General features: G+C 57.4%; 2 protein-coding genes across 3 annotated transcripts; one reads left to right on the forward strand and one right to left on the reverse strand.

Moving 5' to 3' along the window:
• The first annotated feature begins 375 nt into the window (after positions 1-375).
• Positions 376-4209, forward strand: TOR2A (torsin family 2 member A). 2 transcript variants are annotated; one of them, XM_050760231.1, is made up of 5 exons: positions 376-644; positions 1162-1427; positions 2175-2350; positions 3037-3164; positions 3449-4209. In XM_050760231.1, the coding sequence occupies exons 1-5, from the start codon at positions 494-496 to the stop codon at positions 3691-3693; spliced, it is 966 nt and encodes a 321-aa protein (XP_050616188.1). In that variant the 5' UTR covers positions 376-493; the 3' UTR covers positions 3694-4209. The 2 variants fall into 2 exon arrangements, with proteins under 2 accessions (XP_050616188.1, XP_050616190.1); XM_050760233.1 differs by lacking the exon at positions 3037-3164 and having other exon boundaries at positions 3449-3584.
• TTC16 (tetratricopeptide repeat domain 16) lies at positions 4140-20938 on the reverse strand. Its single transcript, XM_050759862.1, has 14 exons — positions 20863-20938; positions 20009-20181; positions 19601-19691; positions 19252-19395; positions 16526-16626; positions 16308-16437; positions 13067-13281; positions 12065-12309; positions 11529-11670; positions 9976-10141; positions 9271-9413; positions 8882-9113; positions 6365-6452; positions 4140-5059 (listed from the first exon to the last, which is right to left on the reverse strand). Exons 1-14 carry the CDS (start codon positions 20878-20880, stop codon positions 4329-4331), a joined length of 2619 nt encoding a protein of 872 aa, XP_050615819.1. The 5' UTR covers positions 20881-20938; the 3' UTR covers positions 4140-4328.
• Between the last annotated feature and the right edge of the window lie 43 nt (positions 20939-20981).

Genomic DNA, 20981 nt, shown 5'->3' on the forward strand with positions numbered 1-20981 from the left:
CACCACCATTTCTCTGGATAGCAGATACTATTACCATATTATAAGTTATATAGACATTTAGCACTAATGGCACAGAGTAAGTGCTCACCAAAAACTGTTAGCAAGGGCACTTTTGTCACATAAAAGAAAAAAGGAGCATGGGAAAGGCGCTTTGCAAGGTGTAAGGTTCCGCACAAGTTTTTGCTGTAATTGTTACGTCGCTCTTTGTGGTCATAATCCTTTATTTATTCTTTCTGAGTTACTACGATGGTCCCCTAGTTACCGTGGCCATGGAAACGCGGCCCGCCGTCCCGGATTGGACGGTTCGCGGGTTCCCCCTGGAGGCCACCTTCTGGTCCTGCTGCGAAAAGACGGGGCCTGCCTTGGAGACGGGGAGAGGGGTGTCGGGAGTTGTAGGCGATGGGCGTGGCTGCTGCGGAGCGCTGCACGCCGGGAGTTGCAGTTCCCGGGCGAGGCAGTTGGCTGCTCCACACCGAGCTCGGGCCTCACCCGGATGGCGGCTGTGACGCGCAGCTGCCGGCCCTGGGGCTCGCTCCTCGGGCTGTTCGGGCTGGTCTCGGCCGCGGCCGCCGCCTGGGACCTGGCTTCCCTGCGCTGCAACTTGGGCGCCTTTTGCGAATGCGACTTCCGGCCCGACTTGCCGGGTGAGGCGCCAGGGAGCCCGGAGCGAGGGGCGGGCGGACGCGGGCGCGCTGGGAGCCCTGCTGGCCCCGGCCTGAGCCGCCGAGGACTCAGAGGGTGGGACCTGGGGGCGGGGCCGGCAGACTTGCGAGGGTGGAGGGTACCCGTTGAGGTCCAGGAGGCCCTGCCAACCTGGAGAGAGGCCTCAGCCAGCAGAGCCCTTTGGGGGAGATCTTGGGCCTCCCCGGAATGGCCTGGCCGTCAAGGGAGAAGAGCGCCTTGGGGATGGCCGGGGCCGGGGCTGACCTCGTTGACAGCTCGCATTTAGGGTTGAGTGCAATCTAGATGACCGCCTGGTGGGGGCGCTGCCGAGCTGAATCAGGCCCGAAGGTGGCTCTTTTCCGCCACAGACCCCAAGGTCCCCGTGCCGTGTGCATAGACAGCTTGGACAAACGTAAGGACACAGGAGTCCAGACATGACGTTCCCCTTGAACCTCTGCCTTGGTGGGATGTGTCCTCACCATCCTCCTGTGGCCCTAGGTCTGGAGTGTGACCTCGCTCAGCACCTGGCCGGCCAGCATCTGGCCAAGGCGCTGGTGGTGAAGGCGCTGAAGGCCTTTGTGCGCGACCCTGCCCCCACCAAGCCGCTGGTCCTCTCCCTGCACGGCTGGACCGGCACCGGCAAATCCTATGTCAGCTCCCTGCTGGCGCACTACCTCTTCCAGGGCGGCCTCCGCAGCCCACGCGTGCACCACTTTTCTCCCGTCATCCACTTCCCCCACCCCAGCCACGTCGAGCGCTACAAGGTAGGCTGGATGCGTCCTTGACCACTGTTCTCCTCACCATGGGGTGCCACCCTAGGGAGTAAGTCCTGAGCCCAGACAGGGGAGTCACCTGCTCCAGGCCACACAGCCGGCTGCAGCCCCAGCCCTCAGGACCCATCCTGCACAGAACTTGGGAAGGTGCCATTCTACCTGGCAGGGAGTACTTTGATTCCTTGGGGGCAGTAAGGAACCTGGCAGTACCTACCTGCCAGGGTTGTTGTGAGGGACATGAGATTATATCATTGCAGATATTATTTATGGAGCACCTATGTTTGTCGATAATCTGCACTGTTGTCTTGCTGGAAATCCCCCCAATTTGTGGCTCAGAGTAAGCATCGGGAAATACTGGCTCTTACTACTACTGTTGTTGATTGCAAGGTACCCTCCAGGCTGATCAGTTTCAGCTGTCAACACTGCTGTGTAGTTTCAGGGAGCAGGAAGGAGCCTTCCTCTTTTATAGAAAGCAGCAGGTGTCATGCAAGGAGCCCTGAACAGGAAAATGGGAGGCTTGGGTTTGAGTCCCTGTTCTGCTGCTGACCGGCTGTGTGGCTTTGGGCGAGTCTCTGCCCCTCTCTGGGATACAGTGTCACCATCAGTCTCACTAAGAGGTTGGTGCTCTCTGGGAGACCACATCTCCCTAGAAAGGAGGTTAGTTTTTGGTTTGGGAAGAGGTCTGGGGTTGGGGGAGTTTCTCCAGCCCCCCCTGGAACTCCTGTCTCTCCCCTACAGAAGGATCTTAAGAGCTGGGTCCAAGGGAACCTCACTGCCTGCGGCCGCTCCCTCTTCCTCTTCGATGAGATGGACAAGATGCCCCCAGGCCTGATGGAAGTCCTGCGGCCTTTCCTGGGCTCCTCCTGGGTTGTATATGGGACCAACTATCGCAAAGCCATCTTCATCTTCATCAGGTGGGGCCCAGCTTTGCAGGGGGCACGGTGGGGGGCCACTTCGCAGAGGTTCAGCTCTGCAGCCTCGGCCTGTGCTCCCAGCAGAATCCAATTCCCCGTGGGCTTAGCTGGGCTTTCCCAGTGCCCCCCACCCTCTCAGAGATGACACTGTCATTCCGCCTGGTTGATTCCCTTTGGACACTCTCAGCCCATTCTGGGCTCAGTCTTTTTGATCACCACTTCCTTGTGGAAGCCCTGCCAGGTCGAGAACTTTTCCCTCTTTTGTGGTGAGGAGGACACAGGCCTGGGGAAAACAGGAACAGAGTTCTTGTCCTTTAGTCCCAGCTCTCAGAATCCTTGCTGCGTTTCCTCAGGCAGCATGGCTCCGCCTCTCTGAGCCTGTCTCTGCTTCTGAACAGCGGGGCCAATAATGATGCCCCGATATCTTCCTGGAAGTTTAGTGAGGGAAAGTCAGTTGAGGGACCCAAAAGCGTTTTGTAAACTGTGAAGTACATGGCATGTGTAGGTGAATTGCAGGGGCCGTGGATATGGACACCATGGAGGGGGAAGTGGAGCGTTTTCAGTGGGGTTGGCTCCTCCCTGCACCGGGCTGTGCTCCTGTCAGGTGGCAGCGGGGAGGCGAGGGTCCAATCCTGCCCTGCGCTAGTCCTTGTCTGAGTCTCAGCCTGGGTCCCCCATGGTTTTAGCAACACGGGTGGCGAGCAGATCAACCAGGTGGCACTGGAGGCGTGGCGCAGCCGCCGGGACCGCGAGGAGATCCTCCTGCAGGAGCTGGAGCCAGTCATCTCCCGCGCCGTGCTGGATAACCCACACCGTGAGTCTGGCTCAGCAGCGCCCCCCGGGCGGCTTCACCCCACGCCCAGGGGCCAGGCTTTCCCGGGGTCTCATGCTTTGCCCACTGACCTGCTAGTTCTGAGCCCGGCTTTGGCACTCCCAGCTCTGTGACCTTGGGTCAGCCTTACAGGCCCTGAGTCCTACACCCAGAAGGCGGCTGAGGGGACTGAGGCCAGCATCTTCCGTCCTGCCCCTGGGGGTTGGGGGCCAGCTTCTCCCCTCTTGTGAAGCACAAGGCCCCCTCCCCACCTGCCCTTCCTGCAGATGGCTTCTCACACTCGGGCATCATGGAAGAGCGCCTCCTAGACGCAGTGGTGCCCTTCCTCCCACTGCAGCGGCACCACGTCCGGCACTGCGTGCTCAACGAGCTGGCCCAGCTGGGCCTGGAGCCGAGGGATGAGGTTGTCCAGGCTGTGCTGGACAGCACCACCTTCTTCCCTGAGGACGAGCAGCTCTTCTCCTCCAATGGCTGCAAGACCGTGGCCTCTCGAATCTCCTTCTTTCTCTGACTCCCCGGGTGGTATCCTTGGCCCCTCTAATGGCCAGGCCATGCAGGAAAGGCCTGGGGCCTCTGTCACAGGAACCCAGCGCACCAAGTGAGATGAAGGGAGTGGCGGCTGGGCCACGGGACAGATGGCTGGGAAGGGCCCTGGCCTCTAACCTGGCTCAAGAGCATCTTGGCCCTGGCCACCTTCCCCAGGGAAACCCCTGGTCACCCCAGAACCTCACTGAGCCTTGACCTCGCCCTGCAGCCTGAGCCTTCTTACTGTGAATTATAACTCAGGGACTGTGGCTCGTGGCGGCGCTCCCTCCTCAGTCTGCCACCCTTGCCCCTTGCCCCCTTGGTCGGGCACCATGCCCCCTCCCCTCCACCCCACACCCTGTGTCCGTTTCATCAAGCCAGGTGGAGCCTTCTCAGTTTCTATAAATGGAGGGACTCAAGTTGCCACTTGGGCCTGGTTTTAGAAGTTTTTAATTTTGTAAAAGAAGAGAACAAGTATAATAAACTCAGCTATGGGACCAGAGGACTGTTTGCTAAGACTTTTAATTGCTCTGGAAGGAGGCAGCTGGCTCAGTGCCAGTGCTGGGGGGTGAGTAGAACTGCTCCCCTCCCCAGCAAGAAGTGAGGGGCTAGATGGTCCCTTCAGAGAACTTCGTAGTAGGTGAGGTCCTGACCAACCTCAGTTTTGCTGACACTCGGGCTGGGTCCCCAGGTGGACTCAGCCTTGCTGGAAGTTGAGCTCATGCCCCGGCTCTTGCCCTGGGCAGCCTCAGCCTTGCTGGTTCTCTGGCCCTGGCCTTGAACATCCTCAGTCTTGCTGAGGCTCCAGTTTGAGTCATAGAAAGCCTCAGTCTTGGTGGAACTTCGGAGCAGTCCCCTGCTTCGGCCCTGGGTGGCATCAAGCTTGCTGGGTCTCCAGCTCCGGCCACGAGCAGCCTTGACCTTTCGGGGCCTCTGCCTTGGGCTCCGGGTGGTCTTGGTCTTGCTGGGCTCCTGCCTTGGGCCCTGGGAGGTCTCGATCTCGCTGGAGCTCTGCCTCTGGCCCTGAGTGGCCTCAGTCTTGCTGGAGCGCCGCCCTTGGCCCTGGGTGGCCTTGGTCTTGCTGGAGTTCCTCCTGTGTGTGGCGGCCTTGGTCTTGCTGAAGTTCTGCCTCTGGCTCTGGGTGGCCTGGGTCTTGCTAAGGCTCTGCCTCTGGCCCTGGATGTCCTTGATTTTTCTGGGACCATGGCTCAATGCCTCCCTATTGTTCCCAGAGTCTGAGGATTGCGTCTTCAGCAGTGATGAGTCAGAGAATGTCATGGCGGTGGCTGAGGTGCTCCTGTATTCCTGGCAGATAGCCGACGTCTCAGTCTCTGAGGTGCATGTGGTCCTGACTGGGAAGGGTGTGCCAAGAGCACCCATCAGGCCTGCCGCACCTGCCCTGGACAGCTCCGGGAAAAGGGGCTTCCCAATTTCATAGTGGCCTGTGGCCCTGAGGCTTCACATTGCCAAAGGGAAAGACCTGCAGATCATCCCCGCCCAGCCCCCCAGCGCCCCAGACCCTGAGGGGTGGGGCTGTGAGATGGGGGAGATGCCTAAGAGCCCTCTTCTCCCAGTCCCAGGCCTCTGCTCTGTGGCTGCCCCTACCCTCTGCTCCTGTTGCAGCAGACAGCCCCAGCAGAGCCCCTGCATCCCCCTGCCTAGCACCCTCCTGCCCTTCCATTCTTGTCCCCACTAAAAGGCGCTAAATGCACCCACAGCCCCAGCTTCCCCTGCACTGTGTCTGCCCTGTCTCCTGGCTGTCGGGTCACCTGGGAGCCTTCTTCCTGTTGGAGCTTAGAGCTCATGTCCCAGGGCAAGGACTATGCCAGTCATCCCTGTGCCCAGTGTTGAGCACAGGCCTGGCCCAGGGCACTCGGTGGGTTTTTTTTTTTTTTTTTTTTTTTTTTTTGAGACGGAGTCTCGCTCTGTCACCCAGGCTGGAGTGCAGTGGCGCGATCTCGGCTCACTGCAAGCTCCGCCTCCTGGGTTTACGCCATTCTCCTGCCTCAGCCTCCTGAGTAGCTGGGACTACAGGCGCCCACCACCGCGCCCGGCTAATTTTTTGTATTTTTAGTAGAGACGGGGTTTCACCGTGGTCTCGATCTCCTGACCTTGTGATCCGCCCGCCTCGGCCTCCCAAAGTGCTGGGATTACAGGCGTGAGCCACCGCGCCCGGCACTCGGTGGGTTTGCTGGATGCACGAAATGAAGAAGGGGCCTGGGCCCTGCCACTCCCCTCCCCACCGAGGACTGTGCACACCCGCCCTGGGGCCTCTGAGGAGCAGCCTCCCCGTTCTTCACTTCTGTCTCCTCCAGGCTGGGGCCCCACGGAACTGGGGCTAAAAGCCTCCTGGCCATGCACAAGGTTTGTGGGCTTTTTTCAGGGACAGGGCTGGGAGGGGATGGGAGCAGAGTAGCAGCTATCATGAAGGGCCTGGAGCAAGCCTCGGCCTCCCTGCCCGTGTTAGGCACTGCCCGCTGAGTCCTCGGCAGGCCCAGCAAGAGTGTTACTCCCGCTGTAGAGCCACTCGCCCCAGGCCACCCAGCTGTCAGCAGCAGAGCCAAACTCACACCTAGGCCAGCGGTCTTCGACCCCTGACCTTTGACCACCCTGCTGCCTTAGCTTCCTGAGGCCTGGCGGGAGCCCCAGGGACTTACAGCTCATGCTGGAGGCTAAAGAGGTCTGGTCGAGGTAGCTCTCGGACAGGGACGCCACCTTGCTAGGTGTGAGCTTTGGTTTCTTCTCCTATGGCAAGAAACAGGCTTTGTAGTTCAGATGGCAGGAGGCCCACGCAGCTGCGCCTCTAGAAGGCCAGCAGCCCTGGGCCGCTCGGTGGTCATTCTCCTGAGCTCGGAGGTCCTTCAAGGTGCCAGGTTAGGGTGGGGTGGGGACACACAGAGGCTAAGCCTGGCAGGAACGGGGCGGCCAGGCTGGACAGGCATATGGTGCCATGAGGACGGTTGTGTTGAAGGGGCTGCTAGCGCCTTGGCTTTTTCAACTGCAAAATGAAAATTAGTTCAGGCGTGGGACAGGCCTCTGTAAATTATAAAGGGCTGTGCCCTGGGGAATGCTTAGGGAGGACTTGAGGTGCTTCTCTAGGCTTTACCCCCTTCCATTCTCCCAATACAAGTGGGGACGGAGGGATGGGGAGAGCTGCTAATGACCATTTCACCGACCAGGAAACTAAGGCTCAGAGCCCATAAGCAACCTGCCCAGGGCCACTCAGCCAAGGAGCAGAGAGGCCGAGTTTGAATCCAGGTCTGCTGGCCACCACAGCCAGACCCTACCTAGGCTGCAGGTCTCTGCCCACATTCACAGCTGCAGACAGCGAGGTGCACCATAGTGCTCCAGGCGCCAGCTGGGAGTTGTGCTCTGGGCTCCATCCACTTCAGCCCAACATCTCCCTGGGGGAGGGAGCCTCTGACTTCGGGGGGCACACAGAGGGAAGGTGTGTACTTTAATATTCATTCTAACATGAGCTAGAAAACTGAAGAGCTGCTGGGCGCGATGGCTCACGCCTGTAATCCCAGCACTTTGGGAGGCCGAGGCGGGTGGATCTCGAGGTCAGGAGATCAAGACCATCTGGCTAATGCGGTGAAACCCTGTCTCTACTAAAAATACAAAAAATTAGCTGGGCGTGGTGGCGGGTACCTGTAGTCCCAGCTACTTGGGAGGCTTGGGCAGGAGAATGGCGTGAACCTGGGAGGTGGAGCTTGCAGTGAGCCAAGATTGCACCACTGCACTCCAGCCTGTGAGACAGAGTGAGACTCCGTCTCAAAAAAAAAAAAAAAAGAGAAAACTGAAGAGCTAGCGTTTTCTTTCCTCTTTTCTTTTCTTCTTTAGACAAGGTCTTGCTCTCTCACCTAGGCTGGAATGCAGTGCTATGATTACGGCTCACCGCAGCCTCAAGTGACTCTGGGGCTCAAGAGATCCTCTTGCCTCAGCCTCCCAAGTAGCTGGGACTATAGGCACACATCACCATGCCTGGCTAATTTTTGTATTTTCTTGTAGAGACAAGGGTTTTGCCATGTTGCCCAGGCTAGTCTTGAACTCCTGGGCTCAAGCGATCTGTCCATCTTGGCCGCCCAAAGTGCTGGGATTACAGGCATGAGCCACCGCGCCCGGCCACATTTTCTATTGATGGCAAGGGATGCTGGTATTCCTGTACTTCAATTGTGTAAAGTTTCCTTTGAACATTAGTGTACTTGATGTCTACCAGCAGTAGAACAGAGAAATACGCTGTGGGATTGTCAAGGACGGAATATTCTGCAGCACCAGAGACAGGGAGCAGGCTGCTGCCACCTGCTGCAGCGTGAGTGACGCTCACCATGCTGTCCACTTATGTGACGAAAAGACAAAAACTCATGTTTGGCGTTAGCAATCAGGACAGCCTTGTAGGTAAGGTGGGCTACGGGAGGGGCCTCGAAGGGGGCCCCAGTGGGCTTCTGGGAGCTGGGAAAGGGTTCTTTCTCGATCTGGATAATGATATCATGGGTGTCATGCAGTTGTGAAAATTCATCAAACTGGCACTTAGGATTTGTGCACTTTCCTATATTTATGTTACATTCAATAAGAGGTTTTCAGAAACAAATTTAAGAATTAAGAAAATTCTGGGGGCTGGGCGCAGTGGCTCATGCCTGTAATCCCAGCACTTTGGGAGGCCCAGGCATGCAGATCGCTTAAGTCTGATAAAAATACTAAAAATACAAAAAACTAGCCAGGTGTGGTGGCACACACCTGTTAATCCCAGCTACCTGGGAGGCTAAGGCATGAGAATTGCCTGAACCCAGGAGGTGGAGGTTGCAGTGAGCCGAGATCATGCCACTCTACTCCAGCCTGGGTGACAGAGCAAGACTCCGTCTCAAAAACAAAAAATTCTGGCACAAGTGGCAAGTGGCTAGTGCATACAGTAGAACTCGTGACAGTGACCATGAGCAGGGGTGTGACTCCTCTCTGTGAGGGCCCACATCCCCACACACCCTCCCTCAGGAGCACCCCTTGCTGGTACCATCCCCATCTCATAGCAAGATGTCCCCAGCCCATCACACAACTGAGGGAGTGCAGAGCCAGGCCTGGAAGCCAGACTCCACTGGCCTGCGTCCTTCAGCCCTGGACTGGGGTACGCTCTGCCCCAGACCCCAAGGGCTTCGGGCCCTGGCATGTGTTCCACTTACCTCTTTTTTCTCCTCCTCCTTCTGTTCCTTCTCCTCCTTCTGTTCCTCCTCCTCCTTCTCTTCCTCCTCCTTGGGGGCCTCAGCCTGTCCCTCTGAGCTTCCCGGTTCTACCTGCGGAATCTCAGGGGTGGCCTGCAGCTTCTCGGAGGTCTCAATCAAAGGCTCCCCCTGCTTCCATGAGTGCTGCAGGGCCAAGGCCTTCTGGCGCTCCAACTCCCACTGCTTAAGCATCCTGCCAAACAATGTCCCCTGGGCATTGTCAGTCTCCCTGGCCCATGCTGGTCTCTCCAAGGACTAGACAATGGCCCTGGCATGCAGTTGGAGCCAGAGGAGCCTAGAGCCACAGCCATTCCCCAGCCCTGGCCTGTACCCCCTGCTCCAGGGCTTACCCCACAATGCCTTGTGGGCCGCCAGCCTGCAGGCTGCCCTCCACCATCCGTTCCAGCTGCAGCCTGGCCAGGTGGGCTATCTGGGTGCTAAGCACCTCCTCCACAGACATGCCCGGGAAGAGGTTGGTCATCAGCAGGGACAGCTGCCATGAAAAGGGGTGACCAGAGCCAGGTGAGGGCCAGAGCAGCGGGCACAGCCTGATGCTGCCCTGATCCCGCAGAGCCAGATTTGGCCCTTCCCAAGACTGAAGAAGGAAGAGTTTTGCAATGTTTTTTGTTTGCTTGTTTGTTTTGTTTTGTTTTTTGAGACAGAGTCTCACTCTATCGCCCAGGCTGGAGTGCTGTGGCACAATCTTGGCTCACTGCTACCTCTGCCTCCCTGCAGTCTCTGCCTCCTGGGTTGAAGCAATTCTCATGACTCAGCCTCCTGAGTAGCTGTAATTATAACCGTGCACCACCACACCTGGCTAATTTTTGTATTTTTAGTAGAGATGGGGTTTCACCATGATGGCTGGGTGGGTCTCAAACTCCTGACCTCAGGTGATCCACCTGCCTCTGGCTCCCAAAGTGCTGGGATTACAGGCGTGAGCCACCATGCCTGGCCTTATGATTGTTATCAAACCAGATTTCTTTGGGGGCCGAGGAGTATCTTTATGCACCAGGCATGACTCCGGAGCCTACACTCCTGATGTGGCAGGAACCTACCTTTGGTTGCTTGGGGTTGAGGAGCAGGACAGTGGCCACATCCTGGCGTGCCCCAAAAATGTTCTGCAGCAGCTGCCGGCTCTTGGCCCGGTACAGGTAGTACTGGGCCTTCTGGGGGTTGTGCCGGATGGCCGTGGAGAAGTGGTCCTCTGCCTTCTGGAACTGCCTGCAGGACACAGTGGATTCCGAGCTGCCATGAGCTCGGCCATCTGTGGGGAAAAGGGTGGCTTCTGGGCCCCACTGAGGAGTTAGACGGAAACCAGGCTGGGTCTGCTCCCCCCACCACGCCCCTCTCCTCTCTCTCCACCAGCGACGTCCCTGATGGAGCCAACACTTGGATGCCAGTGTGAAACTCCACCATCAATGAATATTTTTATGATCTTGGGGTAGGGAAGGCCTTTCTGAGAATGCCATAAACCCATGAGCTAAAATGAAAATATTAATTTGACTATGATTAAGTTCCAAGTTATTGAGTAGTAAAAATATTACAAAGAAAACCAGCATAGGGAGGGCGCGGTGGCTCACGCCTGTAATCCCAGCACTTTGGGAGGCCAATCACCTGAGGTGGGGAGTTTGAGACCAGCCTGGCCAGGATGGTGAAACCCCGTCTCTACTAAAAATACAAAAATTAGCTGGGTGTGGTGGCAGGCGCCTGTAATCCCAGCTACTTGGGAAGCTGAGGCAGGAGAATTGCTTGAACCCAGGAGGTAGAGGTTGCAGTGAGCTGAGATTGTGCAATTGCACTCCAGCCTGGGTGACAGAGCGAGACTCCGTTTAAAAAAAAAAAAAAAGGAAGCATAACTGGGAGAGGAGCTTTTTTTTGGGGGGAGGGAGGGCGGGCGTGGGGATGGAGTCTTGCTCTGTCGCCCAGGCTGGAGTGCAGTGGCACAATCTTGGCTCACTGCAAGCTCCGCCTCCCTGGCTCAAGGGATTCCCCCGCCTCAGCCTCCCAACTAGCTGGGATTACAGGTGCATGCCACCACACCCAGCTAATTTTTTTTGTATTTTTAATAGAGATGGGGTTTCACCATATTGGCCAGATTGGTCTCAAAACTCCCAACCTCGGGCAATCCACCTGCCTAGGCCTCGGCCTCACAAAGTGTGGGGATTACAGGGGAGAACGACTGCGCCCATGCCCTGGGGAGAGAAGCAACTTTTTTTTTTTTTTTGAGACGGAGTCTCGCTCTGTCGCCCAGGCTGGAGTGCAGTGGCCGGCTCTCAGCTCACTGCAAGCTCCGCCTCCCGGGTTCACGCCATTCTCCTGCCTCAGCCTCCGGAGTAGCTGGGACTACAGGCGCCCGCCACCTCGCCCGGCTAGTTTTTTGTATTTTTAGTAGAGATGGGGTTTCACCGTGTTAGCCAGGATGGTCTCGATCTCCTGACCTTGTGATCCGCCCGTCTCGGCCTCCCAAAGTGCTGGGATTACAGGCTTGAGCCACCGCGCCCGGCCTGAGAGAAGCAACTTGATTGACCCAGGGATCCCAGCAGTTGGCTTCCTGCCCACCCCGCCCTAGGGCCTGCCCCGCCCACCGTGGGGGCCGGAGCCCATGCACCTGTGCTTCTGCTCGCAGAACCCCATCTTCTCCTGCAGCAGGCCCATGCGCGTGTTGGCGCCCTCGTCCTGCGGGCTCAGCGCCAGCGCCTGCTGGTAGTCTGCCTCGGCAAAGGCCAGGTTGCCCAGCTGGAAGAAGCAATCTAGGGTCCGGAGGCGGGGGTGAGTGCACCCGCAACTCCCAGTGCCTGGGAGGCCCAGCCCAGTCGGCTCCAGCCCCGGGGCCAGGGCCTGAAACTGGTGGCTGATAACCCCCATCGGCGGTCACGGTCCCCGTCCCCTCTAGTTTTCTGGGCGTCTGGGCACTGTTCCCCAGCCGCCTGTTTGAGCATTTTAAGGAGTCTGGAACCAGTCTGTCTAAGGTACCATTTCCCAGAGTGTGTTCCTGGGATACTGAGACTATTACATTTCCTCTTCCCTCGCTTCCTTCCTCTCTCCCTTCCTCCTTCCCCCGCAGGGGTCTCAAGTGCCCAGTGGGGGCCTTAAAGATGGTGAGGCTCCCCGCATCCCCTCCCCAACGCCCCGGTCACTGCGCACCGCCTCGGTTGATGTAGAGCCCTTTCTCCTGCTGCTCGTCCCGGAGGGCCTTGTTCAGCAGCAGCACGCCCTCCTGGTAGGCACCCTGCCTGTAGCAGTGCACGGCAAAGTCGTTGTAGGTAAGCAACAGCTGGCGCTGTGCCTGCCGCACCATGTCCTCCTGGTCCTCGGTCACCATGTCCAGCACCTTCAGGAAGTCCTCCACTGCTCCATCAAACTCCTGAAGCCGTCGGTACATGGTGCCCCTGTGAGGGACGGTGTGGCAGACGGCAGGAGGGACGTGAGGGCCAGTGCACCCCCACCGACTGGTGAGTGGCCAGACCTCCTGACCCATGGAGGCAGTGGCCATCCCCACCTCATTTGCTAGGTTTGTCCCATGGGGCCAGCTCTGGACTGCTACTCAGATAACCCACTAGGCACTGATCATTTTATTTTTTGCAAAAATGCCCTCCCTCTTTCTTTTTGGGAGCCAGGTGTATGCCAGTCTCTACATTAAAACATTTTGTACAAGAAACAGGTGTTTTGCCACCGCTGTTTGGAGAGGTTAATTGGCACGAAATCACAGTGGCCTCTCATGTCACTGAATCACTTGTGGGAGACTGAGCCCAGCCCCTTGGCATAGCGAGAGGTTGACTGGGTGGACAACCGCCCGGAGTCACTCCTGCCAGGGCAGCGGCGCTCCCTCCGAAATGCAGCAGGATGTGGTAAGTTCCTGGGGACCAGACTCAAGCCTACGCTGGGCTCAGCGCCCAGTGTGAATTGCTTAGCAGGCTGGGGCTCTAGGATTCCTGGGGTAACTGGGACATTTGTTGCCATCCCTCTTCCAGCTGTAAGAGACCACCTCTGTACTGCCTTAACCCAGTAGGAAGTAGGGAAAGACTGTTAGAGGCTAGCTGGGGAAACTGAGGCCTAGAGAGGGTCAGGGACTCTCCTTAAACCACACGGAAAGTCTGTGGCTGGGCAGGGCCTGGGACCCAAGGCCAGGACCTTCCCATGCAGTACCGGAAGAGGAAGAGACTGGGGTCCAGAGGGTTGTTCTCGATGGCACAGTTGATGCGCTGCAGTGCGTGCTGCAGCCTGCCCTGCACGGCCAGGATCCCCGCGTCTTGGCGCGCCTGCTGGGCCTGGGCCACCATCTTCTGGAGCAGCATCCTGGCCTGGGGATGCTTGGGATTCAACAGCAAGGCGCCGTGCAGATCCCGGTAGCAGAGGTGGGGCTGCAGGGGGCCAAGGGTGGCATCAGGGGCACAGGTCAACTGAGCCATGGGACCTAGAGGCCTTTCTTCAGCAGGGTGGCATCACACCATGCCTCCTCCATGCCCCCCACGTCCCACCCTTTTCTGCTTTTTTTTTTTTTTTTTTGAGATGGAGTCTCACTCTGTCACCCAGGCTGGAGTGCAATTGGTGTGGTCTTGGCTCACTGCAACCCCTGCCTCCCAGGTTCAACAGATTTCCCGCGTCAGCCTCGCGAGTAGCTGGGACTACAGGTGCGTGCCATCACACCTGGCTAATTTTTTTTTTTTTTTCCAGCAGAGATGGGGTTTCACTATGTTGGCCAGGCTGGTCTCGAACTCCTGACCTTAGGTGATCCACCCACCTTGGCCTCCCAAAGTGCCAGGATTACAGGGTTGAGCCACCATGCCCAGCCCCTTTCTACCTCTTGAAGGACACAAGGAGCATCATGGGGAAATTCCATCCCAAGCCCCATGCCAGCTGGCCCTTTGCAGATGTGACCTCACGTGAGCCAGGTCCACCCCAGTGGTTTCTGCAGATGCTGCCTCCTTGTCAGGCCTCTATGAAGCCCACTCAAGGTGTGGGGAGCGTGTGACCTCCTGACTGTGACAGTTGTGTCCTCCCTCCCCTCCCCTGCACTCCCTCTTCCCCTCCCTGACCTTTGAGCCCAAGACCACTCTGGCCAAGCCCAGATTCTGGTCTGGGTACAGCGGAAACCTCCCCCAGCAAGTCCCTTCCACCGGGAGGAGGGGTGGGTGAGGAAGGCGAAGCTCAGCCCAGCAACAGACAGTTCAACACCACCCTGTTCCCTGCGGGGTGACTGGCTGGCAGGCAAACGGGGTGTAGTGGACGGCAGGCATGGGTGGAGGGAGGGAGGGAAATGGCAGGAGCTAGGGGCAGGGCTTTGGAGTAGGCAGCCTTGGGCTCCAGGCAGTGCCACTGGGAACAGGCTGTGTGACCTTGGGCAAGTCACCTGGGGGTGGCTCATCCTCTGTGGAAAGAGGACAGTGTGTCTCTATCCCAAAGGGTTGCTGCAGCCTCACAGTTAAACAGGGGCAAAGTGCTGAGAACACACCTACACATGGGAGGGGCTAAAATCGCAACAGTCACCAATAATTATCAATTACTAGTTCTCAGCTAGGCGCGGTGGCTCACACCTATAATCCCAGCACTTGGGGAGGCTGAGGCAGGGGGAATCACCTGGCGAAACCCTGCCTTTCCTAAAAATACAGAAATTAGCTGGGCAGGCGCCTGTAATCCCAGTTACTCAGGAGGCTGAGGTGTGAGAATCGCTTGAACCTCCTGGCAGAGGTTGTGGTGAGCTGAGATCTCACCACTGCACTCCAGCCTGGGTGACAGAGTGAGACTCTGACTCAACAAAACAAAACAAAACAAAACAAAACAAATTACTAGTCTCATGCCACTGAATCGCCTGTGGGACGCTACAGCCCAGCCCCCAGGCACAGGGAGGAGCTGCCAGGGTGGACTGCGCTCCCTCCTGCAATGCAGGCTGGCATTTCAGCCGCCCCCAGGATGTCCCCACCTGGAGAATGAGATGCACCCACCCCACCCCGCCCACCTGCTCCTCCCCATCCTAGTTTCCCAGCTCCCCATCCACCCAGGCCAAGCCAGAACCCTTCTGGATCCTTCTGTTTCCTTCAAGCCCACCCCCAAGCCAGACTCCAGCCCTGCCTTCTGAAGGGCTGTGGGACTTGCCCCTCCTTGCTGCCCTCATGACCACCTTTCCCTCAGCCTCACCCAACTCTGCAGTGGCGCCCAGCCTCCTTCTCAGGCTCCTGCCTCCAGGCCTCCCCTCCGACCCACACTCCTTGCGGATACCAGAATGATCTTCCTAAAGCTCCCTGCCCTGGGGACACCTGATGAAGGCTCCCACTGCCTCTGGGGAGACTTCTCATCCCTGCCCTCCTCTCCTTGGTGCCCAGCACCCCCTCCACCTCCTCCCTTGTGACCCCAAGTTTCTCTTGCTCCCAAGCTGTTCCCTGTACTGTCTGTCCCTGTGCCCAGCCCAGGTTGTGCGGGTGGTCAGGGGTAGGGGTGATTCATTGAGGCAAACAGGAAAAAAGAAAGGAAGCGAGAGGAAGAGGAGAAGGAAGGAGAGGAGAAAAGGAAGAAGGGGGAAGGGAGGAGGGGGAAGGGAGGAAGGGAGGAGGGGGGAAGGGAGGAAGGTAGAAGGGAGAAAGGGGGAAGGAAGGAAGGGAGGAAGGAGAAAGGGAGGAGGGAGGAAGGGAGGAGGGAGGAAGGGAGGAGGGAGGAGGGAGAAAGGGAGGAGGGAGGAAGGGAGGAGGGAGGAATGGAGGAGGGAGAAAGGGAGGAAGGGGGAAGGGAGGAGGGAGGAGGGAGGAATGGAGGAGGGAGGAAGGGAGGGGGAAGGGAGGAAGGGAGGAGGGGGGAAGGGAGGAAGGCAGAAGGCAGGAAGGCGGAAGGAAGGAAGGGAGGAGGGAGAAAGGGAGGAGGGAGGAAGGAGGAAGGGAGGAGGGAGGAAGGGAGGAGGGAGGAAGAGAAGAGAGAGGAATGGAGGAGGGAGGAGGGAGGAAGGGGGAAGGGAGGAGGGAGGAGGGAGGAAGGGAAGAAGTAGGAAGGGGAAGGGAGAAGGGCTAACTCATGTTAGGTGCCCTGGGTGTCCCCGTGTGTGGCTTCACAGGATTGTGGCTAAATCCTTTGTAGTGTACTCATCTGCCCAGGGATACCTCCCCCAGGCTGCGAGCTCCGTCCGGACAGGGATGATATGAATCTCTCATCCTTTGCTTCCCTTGGGGTGCAGCACAGGCCTGGCACAGAGCCAGGGCTGAGCAACAATGGAACAAGGACCTGAAGTGGTAGCTGAGTGGTCCAGGCCAGTGTGGGCCTCTTCCCAGGGAGGACAGCACCCACGGCACTGTGGGATGGGGCTTCTGGGCTAGCTGATAGCCTTGCCTCCTCCTGTAATCTTGGGGCACACTGATGACCACCAGGTTGGGAGGCACGCCCCTGCCCGCCTTCTCCACTGTACCTTCTGGAGAAAGTTGTAGAGTCTGGCCCGGAGGATGTAGACGTCGGCGTTGGTGGTGTCCTGCTTCAGCTCCTCGGTGATGAGTGAGAGGCAGGCCGGATGCTGCTTGAGGGCCAGGAGACAGGCCATGCTGAGGGCAGAGGGAACAGAGTGCTCTGGTTCCCGGGTGGGGCGTCAGGAAGCCGCTGCTGGGAGAAGGGTCCAGCAAGGGCACTCACCATCGGTAACGGAAGCACGCTTTCTCAGGCTGGAGCTCGGCAGCATGTGAGAAGACATTCAGGGCATCCAGGAAGGCACACTGCTCAAAAAGGCATTGCCCCTGGGGACACAGGGGACAGTCAATTCTGCTTGCCACCCCAGCCCCGCTGCACCCCCTGGTTGGCAGCCGAAAGCCCTGAGGCAGGAGGGAGAGATACAAGAGACAAGGATAGAGCCTTTTAGATCTGGGAGAGACTTGAAGAGGCAGAGACACAGAGACAGAGATGGAGAGAGATACAGATCTGGGGAAAGACAGCAAGAGTTGGTGAGAGATACACACTTGGCAAGAGACAGGAATACAGAGATTCAGGAACAAAGAGAAATGGAGAAAACTCAGATGGCTGGGCCAGACACGGTGGCTCACGCCTGTTATCCCATCCCAGCCCTCTGAGAGGCTGAGGCAGGTGGATCACTTGAGGCCAGGAGTTTGAGGCCAGCCTGGCCAACATGGTGAAACCCTGTCTCTACTAAAAATACAAAAATCAGCTAGGCATGTTAGTGCATGCCTGTAATCCCAGCTACTCAGGAGGCTGAGGCACGAGAATCGCTTGGACCCGGGAACCAGAGGTTGCAGTGAGCCGAGATCATGCCCCAGCCCTCCAGCCTGGGCGACAGAGCGAGACTCCATCTCAAAACAAACAAAAAAACAAACAAACGAACAAAAAACAGAATCTCGGATGGCAGAAGAGACCAACAGAACTAACATGAACATGCTGTAGCCTGGCCCTGGGCCCTGGGTGCTGAGCCCTGTGCTAAAAACTTCAACTTGTTTTCTCACTGGCACTAGCATGCTTTTCTTATAGATAAAGGAACTGAGGCTCAGAGAGGCAGAGTGACTTGCATAAGGGCACACAGGAAGTGGCCGTGCAGGACACGGGCCCGCAACAGATTCAGCACATGGTCTGAGGGCCCCAAATGTTTCTTTTTAAGAAGAGATTTTTTTTTTTTTTTTTTTTTTTTTTTTTTTTTGAGACAGTGTCCTGTTCTGTCACCCAGGCTGGAGTACAGTGGTACGATCTCGGCTCATCCCAACTTCTGCCTTCTGGTTTCAAGAGATTCTCCTGTCTCAGCCTCCCAAGTAGCTGGGATTACAGGCGTGTGCTACGCCTAGCTAATTTTTGTATTTTTAGTAGAGACGGGGTTTCACCATGTTGGCCAGGCTGGTCTCAAACTCTTGATCTCATGATCCGCCCTACTCGGCCTCCCAGACTGGCCAAGAACTGAATATATTTTGACATAAACAAAAGACATCAAGCCCAGGCGCACTGGCTCACACCTGTCATCCCAGCACTTTGGGAAGCCGAGGCGGGCAGATCACTTGAGGTCAGGAGTTGGAGACCAGCCTGGCCAACATGGCGAAAACCCATCTCTATTAAAAGTACAAAAATTAGCCAAGCATGGTGATGCACATCTGTAATCCTAGCTACTCGGGAGGCTGAGGCACGAGAATCATTTGAATAAGGGAGGTGGAGGTTGTGAGCTGAGATTGCACCACTGCGCTCTAGCCTCAGAAACAGAGCAAGACTCCGTCTCAAAAAAAAAAAAAAGACAACAAGATTATCAAAATGGAAAAAAGGAACACTTTGTTGGTTTTTTTTTTTTTTGAGACAGAGTCTCGCTATGTCGCCCAGGGTAGAGTGCAGTGGCCGGATCTCAGCTCACTGCAAGCTCCGCCTCCCGGGTTTTTACGCCATTCTCCTGCCTCAGCCTCCCGAGTAGCCGGGACTACAGGCGCCCACCACCTCGCCCGGCTAGTTTTTTGTATTTTTTAGTAGAGACGGGGTTTCACCGTGTTAGCCAGGATGGTCTCGAACTCCTGACCTCGTGATCCGCCCGTCTCGGCCTCCCAAAGTGCTGGGATTACAGGCTTGAGCCACCGCGCCCGGCCTTTGTTGGTGTTTTATAGTTTAATATTGTTTTTCCTTTGAAATACACTTGGGGGTCACTGTGAGCTTTTTAGTGCTTAGAGCCTCTGTACTCTAGATCTGTGCCATCCCATCCAAGACAATAGCCACTGCTTTGTGTGGCTATACACATTTAAATTAATTAAAATAAAAACAAGAGGCTGGGCATAGTGGCTCACATTTGTAATCCTAGCACTTTGGGAGGCCGAGGTGGGCAGATTGCCTGAGCCCAGGAGTTTGAGACCAGCCTGGGCAACAAAGTGAAACCCCGTCTCTACTAAAATACAAAAAATTAGACAGGCATGGTGGCATGTGCCTGTAGTCCCAGCTACTCAGGAGGCTGAGGCAGGAGAATTGCTTGAACCCGGGAGGCAGAGGTTGCAGTGAGCCGAGATCGTGCCACTGCACTCCAGCCTGAGCGACAGAGCGAGACTCCGTCTCAAAAACAACAATAATAATAAAATAAAAATAAGATATAAAATTCAATTCTTTAGTCACACTTGCCACATGTCAAGGGCTCAACAGTTCCACGTGGCTGATGGGTAGCATATTGGACACTGTCATTATGGCAGAAACCCGAATGGACAGTGCTGCCAAACTTGATTCAACCTTGGCAGTAAACCAGCCTTGGAGGTGAGAGGGGCAGCAGGTAGGGACCCAGACACAGGGACAAGGAGGAATCCAAGGAGACGGAGCTGGGCCCAGGAGCCAGGAGAGCCCCTGGAGGGAAAGCCAGTGATGTGAGGTGCATGCCCTGCATGGGCCCGGGCAGCCCCAGGCACCTGTAGGTAGAGCACAAAGGTGAGGCGCTCCAGGTGCTTGCAGTTGTCCTGCTGTAAGGAGTAGGCCCTTCGCAGGTTCTGGGCAGCCGAGGAGAAGTCACAGAGCTGGAGGTAGGCCTCGGCCCGCAAGGCGTAGAAGTCCACCTAAGGGTGAGGGGACCCAGGCTGCTGGATCCTCCCCACCATCTGCCCCTGGAGGGTAGGGGAAAGTCTCCGCCCCCGCCGAGCGTTGACACCCAATTCCCATCAGGGACTTGGTGGCCCTGAGAGGAGGGATCTGGCAGGTGCAACAGGGAGGGAGGAAGCATGTTCCAGCAACTGCCTGGGTCCACCCAGGTCTGCCTCTCACCAGCTGTGGGTCCAGGTGGAGCGCGCGGGAGAAGAACAGCACAGCTGTCTCCCAGTCTGCCTGCTCCAAGCACTGCTGGCCTCTGGAGTAGCTGTGGAGAAAGTGGGGACAGGCAGAGGGGTGGCCCTGACTGTGGACCAGCCCAGAGCATAGGGCTGGGGTGGGGGTTGTGGGAGGCAAGGGAGCTGGGTAGAGAGGCAGGAGGAGCAGACAGAAGCCCAGGGAGGGCAGGCTGGTGTTCCTGGAGTCCAGCCAGGCCATCAGCCTCATTTCCACTGAGGTAGAAGAGCCCCATTAGACAGTTGAGTTCACTGAGGCCCGAACAGAGTAAGTGGCTCAAAGCTGCACGGTATGGGAATGGCTGTGTCAGGCAGGAACCTGGGACCCCAAAGCAAGGTAGTCACTCACTACTCCCTGACTTTGAGGGGCACCGTTAACCCCGTGACCTTTGGCTTTACGTCACAGATGCTTTGGAACACCTGGCTGGTTCCAAAGATGTGCTGCAGGATCCCTTTGGGGGCTGGAATCACCCATGGCTTTGGGATGTCCTGTGAGGGGCCCTGGTCAACCTTCAGGGCATCCTAGAACCGAAGGACAGTAAGCTGCAGTAGGCCCCCGAGATGACCCCCACCCACTGACACACTCGCCAGCATTCTGCAGGGAGGGAGGAGAGGCAGAAATGAGGCCTGGAAGGAGGCACTCCCACTCGGGGGTCCGGTGGCACTCCCAGTCCCATTCCTCTTAGGGCCGCGCCAACCTGTCCCTCTCCAGTCCTGCCCTTCTCCCTCTCCTGTGGTCAAGGTCAGGGATCAGGGTCCTCACACTTACAACACCATCTGCTCTCCCCCCTAGGCCTTCCCAGCTCCCACTTCCGGCTACTGACACCCCAAGCTCTGATGTCTCCAGCTCAGGCCCGGTCCCAAGTCTCAGGCCTTGGGGGTCCTACAGCCCCTTGGGTACCCTTCAGGACCCTCACTCCAGCAGGCCACACTGAGCACCTCACCTGACTTCTGCCCCAGGCTCTCCCATCTTGGTGAGGTCACCTTCCCCACCAGCTACCCAAGCCAGAAACCTCTGTCCAAGCAGCCGCCGAGCCTTACAAGGATCTCTCACATCCCTGGTTCTTGGCATGGTGGCCAGGGCCTTCCCTGAGTCGGACTGCTGCCCCTGCCCCTCCCGACCTTCACCCTTTCCTGCGAACCCAGCCTCGGTCTCTCCGCCTGGCCCTCTGCCTTTGCGTTAGTCTTCTCCCCAGCCCGCACCTCGTCCGAATCTGTCATGAGGCCCCTTCCAGGAGGACCCCGAGGCCTCTGCCAACTACCTCGCGGCCCCGGCCCTGACGTTGCTAGGCATCATCACCAGGACGCCCACGGGCCCCGCC

This window comes from Macaca thibetana, chromosome 15 (genome assembly GCF_024542745.1).
Source record: "Macaca thibetana thibetana isolate TM-01 chromosome 15, ASM2454274v1, whole genome shotgun sequence".
NCBI classification, from domain to species: Eukaryota; Metazoa; Chordata; class Mammalia; order Primates; family Cercopithecidae; genus Macaca; species Macaca thibetana.